Source organism: Pteropus alecto, unplaced genomic scaffold, assembly GCF_000325575.1.
Source record: "Pteropus alecto unplaced genomic scaffold, ASM32557v1 scaffold30, whole genome shotgun sequence".
Lineage (NCBI taxonomy): Eukaryota > Metazoa > Chordata > Mammalia > Chiroptera > Pteropodidae > Pteropus > Pteropus alecto.
In genome coordinates this window covers 136,526-144,023 of record NW_006429782.1, presented here as the reverse complement: position 1 = coordinate 144,023, position 7,498 = coordinate 136,526, and the positions used below count along the sequence as shown (strand labels likewise).

Genomic DNA, 7,498 nt, shown 5'->3' with positions numbered 1-7,498 from the left:
TGGGGGGCCCTGCGCCCTGCTGGGCCCTGTGCGCGACAGCCAGGGCAGGTTTCCAGTGAGGGGTTAAAGACCGACACGTGTATCTTGAGATGTGCCTGCTGGCAGCTGGAAGGCCAGAAAGAGGGCAGAGGGCAATGTCCAGGCAGGAGAGGGGGTGACCTGTGCTGGCTGGATTTGGGGTGGGTTTGCCGATGGTGGGGGAGAGAGGCAGGATCTGGCCTGAGCAAGCGGGTGGCTGAGGAAAGGCCCCTGAAGCATCCTCCTGAACCACCCCATGCTCTGGGGTGCTGAAGCAGGAGGCTTGGGGACATGAAGTTTTAAAACAGGGAATTCGGGGTTCAGAGGTTCAAAATCCTGGCAAGAAGCCCCCAGAGCGAGGAGGGAGGCCTCAGCCACCCCCAGCCCCCAACCTACCACCTGGGGAATGGGTTTGTCTCCCGCCCCCCACTCCGAGTGCCTTCATGTTGGGTCTGGAGCCAGGGGGACCCGCGGCCCTGGCCCTTGGCACCCTCACTCTGGATGATGTCGGGTTTATTCCCACGAGCTAATGTAGGGATTTGCAGAGCCCCCATCCAGCTCTCCCGCTGATCCTCCAGGCCATCTGGGACCGGGGATGGGGCCTCTGGTCCCGTCAGGTTCTCCAAACCAGCCCCCTCCAACACCCCAGTCCCCCGGGGACTGCAGAACAGGTGACACAGATACAGGTCAGTGTCCACGGGTCGCGGCTTTGTCTAAACTGCTCGGAGGGCCAGGGGAGAGGCCTCACTGCTCTCTGTCCTCGCGCGCCAGGCCTCCAGCGGCACACGGTTTAGGAACGATGAGCCGAAATCGGCAGCAGCGACAGAGACTCGAGTCGGAGGCACATACAGACTAGAACAAGAGGAACGGCGGAAAGGAAGCCACTTGCCCAAACTCTTTCTAGGGAGATGGGGACTCCGCCCCCCCCAGGCCAGCACTCCCCCAGACCTGCCCAGCACCCACGCGTGTCCCTTGGTGAGTTCAGAGACGTCCTGGGCACCCACCGTGACGGGGACCTCGACTGACCCTCATGCTCGTGGCGGGGGGCTGAGGCAGTACTAAATGGAAAGGCCGCTTCCAAGTGACTGGGCGGTCGGCAGACATGACAACAAGCGGGAAGCAGTGAGGTGCATGTGCTGAGTGGGGGGCCAGGGGAGGCGCCGCGTGAGCCGGGAGTTGACAATTAGAAGCACTAGGGGGTGGGGGGGGGCGGTGCAGTGTGGCGAGGGACCAGCTCGTGTGAGGTTTGTCACTCGGCAGGAAGGAAGCAGAAAGGCGTGAGGTTCGAGGCCCAGTCACCCCACCCCCCCACCACCACTGCCTCGCAACTGGGGAGACCGAGGCAGGGAGGCCCAGAGATGGCTCGAGGCCAGCCACCGGTTTGAAACGGTCAGCACCCTTTGCCAGGGCCCCTGCTCCCTGGGCGCCCCGCGGAGCCCACGCAGGACGAGGCACAGCCAGGGCGGCTCCAGTTCACCAGACAGTAATTGCCATGTTCTCAGCGCCAGGCCGGTGCCGGGCCAGTTTGCACGGGGCGGGCTCCACTGGTGAGCAAGGACGTCACAGCTCAAAGAAGCGGAGACGGGGCAGTGCTTGGCGGGGAACCTGGGGGCTGGCCGGGAGCCGCTTTCTTTTTAAATCAGGTGCAGCGTGCAGCGTGCAGATGCAGATGGTGACGGGGAAGGTGTTTATACCACCGAGTTCGGGGACACGAGGAAGCAAGAGCAGAAAATGGGATCCAGAAAGGCTTCTCCCCACCACTGCACACACACACACATAAACAAAGGCCCCAGTGTGCACCCCCAGGCACCCCCGATATCTTGCACACCGCCCAGAATGCCTTTTTCTTCCGCGTCTTCTTGGCCTGGGCATGGCGTGGCCAGAGCCTAGGCTGCCCAGAGGTCAAGAGCATTGACGCGGGGCTCAGCCTGCCCGGGTGTGAGTCCCGGATCCACCCGCATGACCTGTGTGGCCTTGGGCAAGAGACTTCACCTCTCTGTGCCCTCTCCTTCATGGGTAAGTGTGGGCAGCTGCAGCACCCACCTCCCAGCTGGCGTGAATCAACATTCGGAAGGTGCTCCCACAGCCCCTGGCCCAGCAGGGGCTCAGGAAGCGCTGCTCCGCTCCTGTGCTTGGGGTCTGTCTCCTTCTTGAATCAGAAGGGTCTAGAAGGGGCGCGGGTCCAAAAGCATGGGGTGGTAGACGTCCTGCTGCACCCCAGCTTGGCAATACCCGAAGTTTTTCAATCTGACTGTGGCTCCCCAAGTCCCAACTCCAGGCCGCCCTACCTTGTTTACCCCATTTTACATTTATCTGCCCAGCTCAGATCACATGGCCTGCCCAGGGTCCCACAGGTGGCTGGCTATGCTCAGATCACATGGCCTGCCCAGGGTCCCACAGGTGGCTATGCTCAAACGGGGCACAGGATGGGGGGGAGCCCCACACCACCTCTTCTGCAGCCAAGAGGAAACTCAGGGCCACCCACCACTGGGGCTGGGGGTGTGCTACAGGCAGAGGTGCTGGTTCCTTTCTGCAACCATCTTCCTTGCCTGCCATGTCCCCCATGTCCCTTCCCAGTTAGTTGTTACTAACTCCCCATTTCACTGACCCCGACAGCCGAGACACTGACCTGAGCCCTCCCAGCCTGGACCAGCTACAGAGGAATGCTGAGTCCCCATGCAGGTGGGGACCGTCCCGATGCGACCCATCTGGGCTGCCTCTGGGTTCCCCGCCTTCCACTGGCCTCAAAACCCCAGACACTGGTCAGGGCTGTGTTCATCTCCCAGGGGAAGGTTTGAGGGGTGAGGAGGTGGAACCCAGGACTTTCTTCCAGCCTCTGTCCCAGACTTGTGTGCCCCTGGGCCTCAGTTGCCCCCAGGTGTCAAGCGGAGACCCCGACGTGGGGGGAATTCCGGCCTGGGGAGGGGAGACCCGCAGCGTGGTGGTGAGAGCTGGCCAGCTCCGGGCAGCCGCGGGGCTGCTGTCCGTGGTGCTGAAGCCGCGCCCGCCTAGAGAGCCGGGCCGGGCGGCCTGGGCGCGTCCCACACGGCCCCCATTCACGTACACATAACCTCACACACGCACACCATGTACACAGCTCACACCTACTGCCCACCGGTGCACACCCGGGCTCACGCACAACCCTAGTCTCTCCCCAACACATACCACTGGCCCACCGCGTAGACACACCCCTAGGGACACGCCTCCCACCATTACTCGGCCCAGGCCCCCAGGACCCCCGCCCCCCGCAGTCACATGCTGGTGATCACACACACGGTCTGCAGTGATACGCGCCGTCCACACAAGCAGGCCACACAGCGCACGCCCAGGAACAGGAACGGCAAACATACACAGCAGCGGTGACCCTGCGCCCGGCCTCCCGAGCCTTTCCACGCATCCATCAACCGGTTCAATCTGTATCGACATCTACACACCCACTGACACATGTGCACACCACCCAGCGGCTCAGCGAAGACACAACCCTGGGACCCCAGCGCGCTCAGCGCCCCCTCCTCGCACGATACCCGACCGGGGACCTGGACGCGCCTCTTTGCGGCGCGGGGCGCAGGTGGAGGTCGTGAGAGCGCGCGGTGTCCTCTTAACCCTTCCTCCGCCAGCCTCTCCTGGGCGCGTCCTTCGCGGGCGCCCTTCCTTCCTCCTCCCTTCCGCTCCGCCGCCTCCCCGGCGCCCACGTTCCCCTCTATTCGTCCTCTCCGTCCCTCCGCGCCCAGACCCCGGTCCCGCGGCCGGTAGTGTGCGTCCACCCGGTAGAGCGGGGGATGCCAGGGTCACGGCGGGAGTCTGCGCGCGCCTCCCAGCGCCCCTCCAAAGGCGGAGCTTCGCGCGCCCAGGTCATTCTGGGGCGGGTCCCGGACGCGCCCGAGGTCACCAAGGGGCCCCGAGGTCACGCGCGGGGGCGCCCTCCGCGCCCCCTCCGCGCCCCCTCCGCGCCGGCCGGCCCTTGCTGGCGGCGGTACCTGAAGTCGCTGTACGGGTGGATGATCCAGGCCCCCGCCGACTTGACGCGCTCCTGCTCGCGCTCCACGGCCTTCTGGCTGCCGAACATCCGCAGCGAGAACTTGTTGACGCCCGGCTGCAGGAGCGCTCACTGCTCGAGACCTTGAGATGGGAAACTTCATTTGTTGTAGAGGTACGTTCATATTGATATTGTGCTGCTCCTTCCTTCAAAAGGGCTGGTTAAACTACCGAAAATCTGTTAGTCATCTTGTAAAACCATTGCCACCTCTCCCATTTTGACTCCAGGCTTGTAAGTGTCTTTATAGGATTGTAGTAGAACTTGATTGATATTTAGGATTCTTCTCTCAAGTGGACTGCCTTAACAATTTTCCTCAATTTAGAGTAATGTAAGATTCCCTAGTAAACACTTTGTCCCCACTCGTGCAGAGAACAGATCCAGAGGGAGCCCTCCCACACTACTTCAGGTGGGGAGTATTCTTCCATGGATTCACAGTGGTTGAGAGCCCACCTCAGCAGTAGACATGACAGGAAAGGGGAATTGCAGGTCAACTGCTCAGAATGTGGATGTGACAATAGGTGCCAAACATCAGCAGTCTAAATGCAGAGATTTTAGAAAGGAGCGAAGCTGGGATGTCATGGGGCATATCCATGGGCGGATGTGGACAGGACCACTGGGAATGTGGGTGCTGTCTGGGGCCTTTGCCCGCGCCCCCTCCGGGCGGGGCTCGTCTCGCCGCAGCCCGGCTCCGGGAAACTGAGGCCGCGAGGTCGGGGACAGCCCAAGGTCACACGGCCCGGGACCCGAGAGACCCGACCAGGACTCGTCCCAGAAGGGGAAACTGAGGCCCGCGAAGCTGAAGGACGCATTCAAGGTCACCGAGCCCAGCCGCGGTACCAGGGCCTGTCTGTGCGCGACCTTGACGAGGGGCCTCCGGTTCGCCTCTGTCCGGAGCGCCCGGCAGGGCCGCTCCCGTGCTGGCCTCTTTCCTTTCTGTAGGTTTGAAAATCTCCATAATAAAAGGCTGAATTTAAAGACCACCGAGCCCAGGCTTGTCGACTCCAGAGCCCTGGACAAAGACCCTTGGGACTGTGCTGTGTGGGGAGGGGCAAAGCGGGGTCAATGGGCCGGTCTCCGGGCCCACAGGCGCCCCTCCCCCACCGCCAGCACAGGGGGAAAGGGGGTGGGGCCAGTAGCAAGAGCTACCCAAGGGTGCTGGCGGCCCCCTCACTGAGTGCCCTAAACCACAGTGGGGGATGGTCTCCTGTAAGGCTGATGAGCTTTAAAACGGGGACGTGTCTGGAGCCACAGGGTGTCCCAGGGCCTTCCACCCCTTCCCACCGGAGCCCACAAGGGAGCCACACCGCTCCCCGCATGCCTCTGCCCCAGCCCCCAGCCCCCGGAAGACACCTGAGGCTCAGCTTCTGGGGCTGCAGCTAGGGTGGTGAGGGGTGACATGGCGACACAGGCCAGGACTCTGTCCTCAGCCTTTTGTGTCCCCCCAGGTCAAAGAGGGAGATGTCATAAAGAGGGTGACGGAGATGGAGATGTGCAGAGAGAGAACGAGAGGAGAAAAGGGGCATCGAGAAGGGTGGACCCTGGCCTCCTGGGACCCTCCAGCCTGCCACCCACCTGATCGGTACTGTACAGGTGGAGATGCGGCTTGTCCCTGCACGTGGCAGGTGCTCAACAGTGACTGAAGGGTGGGCTGAGCCTGCCACCTCCGCCTGGAGCCCAGGGGGTTCCCACAGCACCACCGGGTGGGTCCAGCGGCCAGGGGCCACTCTGTGCCCTCGGCCAGACCCAACGCCAGGTGGGCGGGCAGGCAGGGCCAGTGAAAGAGGCCAAGCAGGCAGGGGCAGCAGTGCCAGGCTGCGGCCCACCCCGGGCAGATGTGTGTTCCAGCTGAAGGGGGAGCTTTGATGCTCGCGCTGGGAAGATGTCAGTCCGGGCAGGCCGCCAGAGTCCCGGGCAGGCGGCCGAGAGCGGGAGGCGGACCAGCCCGGCCTGAGGACCCGCCACACCTGGCAGGGGAAGAGGCAATGGGCAACTGCTCCCCTGGGACCTGGCCTGGGCCGTGGGGACCCCACCCCTCTGAGTCTTGGGGGCCTTGTCCCCAAGTCTTGACTCCTCCGCAAGCCACCGGCTCCACCCTGCGCCAGGCCGCACCTGCCTCCCTCATCCATCCCACCCACGGCCACCACCTGCCAGGTCGGCATGCTCTGTGCACTGAATGCATTCGCTCATTCATTCATTTCTTCATTCTTCATTTCTTCATTATTAAGCACCTGATTAGAAAGGAGCCAATGGGCCGCCCCGCTCTGGCGGGGCTGACAGCCGAGCGGGCAGATAAGCAACACCGAGACGTTACGTTTAGTAGCTGTATTGTCTGGTGGAAGGTGGCAAGTGCTACACAACCATCTGGGGCCAGGAAAGGGGATGAGGATGGTGCGGGGTGTGACGTCCGGATCCTTCGCAGAGGTGACATCTGAGCGAAAACCTGAAGGAGGGGAGGGACAGTGTCATGTGGACATCTGCAGGAAGTGTCTGGCAGATGGCACGGCCTGTGCAAAGGCCTGGAGGCAGGATGAGTCCCGAGTTGTGTGAGAAAGGATGCTGAGGCCCTAGGGGTGGGTGTGGATGACACCAAGATGGCGGTGTGAAACTACACTGTGTGGACAGCTGTAACGCTCAGTTCGCGATGATCTGATGGCTGAAACTGCTCCTGACTCCTGAATGCCTTTGAAAGGAAACCGGTCCCCCTGCCCCACAGCTGGGCCCCTCCTTCGCCATCAAAGGGCCGCCCTGGGCGAGTCTTCAGCAGGCTCCAGGCCTTCCTTTGCCTGGTCGGTCCTGACCTTCCAACCACCACCCCACCCCACTTGGGCTGGGGCAGGCCCAGGTCACAAGCCCACAGTCTGGGGACCAGGGAGAGGGCTGGGGTTTCAGCTTCGAGGTCGCTGAGAAAATCTACTGCAGACTCAAGAAATACCGTCTGGTCAGCTGTGTGTGGCAGGGCTGGGACCTCTGGCTCAAGAAGGGGTTGCCGTGTCCCACATTTCTGAGTCACATGCAAACGCCATTGCGCAGGGCAGCCCAACCCAAGGGGCAAGTGACCTTAAGCAGTGTCCCTTCCTGAGCCTGTCTGCACGAAGCAGCTGGGCCCTCCAGCTGTGCCTCTGTAAAATGTTTGGGCTTCCCTTCCCTGCCTACCTCACTGCCCATGGGACGCCCTGTGGGTGAGGGGGGCCAGTCTGAGCCTCTGCCCCCCAGGCCATCCTCACCTTTCCAGAGGGGCAGGGGAGCGTTTCCAAGCAGCCTCGAGAATGGTCTCTCTGCCCTGGGCAGGCCGGGACCCTGAGTCCCAGGCTCCTGAATCCTCCACACACTTGCCAAAGATGACCTCGTGAACCCGGACACTTGACTAGTGTGGCTTCTGTCCCACCCTGGAGACTGAGGCTGGTTTCAGTGGGCTGTCCCAAGAACAGCCCCCATGGCACAGGG

The 7,498-nt window shown here is 62.6% G+C and overlaps 1 protein-coding gene and 1 long non-coding RNA gene across 2 annotated transcripts in view; both read right to left on the bottom strand.

The window, feature by feature from the left end:
• Nucleotides 1-4,123, bottom strand: part of HCN2 (hyperpolarization activated cyclic nucleotide gated potassium and sodium channel 2) — a gene marked incomplete at its 5' end in the record, with an annotated part of 19,134 nt that extends 15,011 nt beyond the window's left edge. Inside the window, one exon of the mRNA XM_025041414.1 lies at nucleotides 3,996-4,123. Coding sequence (XP_024897182.1) covers nucleotides 3,996-4,123 — 128 coding nt within the window. The remainder of the gene's footprint in view (nucleotides 1-3,995) is intronic.
• A 2,238-nt stretch (nucleotides 4,124-6,361) lies between these two features.
• On the bottom strand, nucleotides 6,362-7,492 carry LOC107195340. Its single transcript, XR_001516466.1, has 2 exons — nucleotides 7,279-7,492; nucleotides 6,362-6,494 (listed from the first exon to the last, which is right to left on the bottom strand). It is a non-coding gene; the product is annotated as an uncharacterized LOC107195340 (long non-coding RNA).
• Between the last annotated feature and the right edge of the window lie 6 nt (nucleotides 7,493-7,498).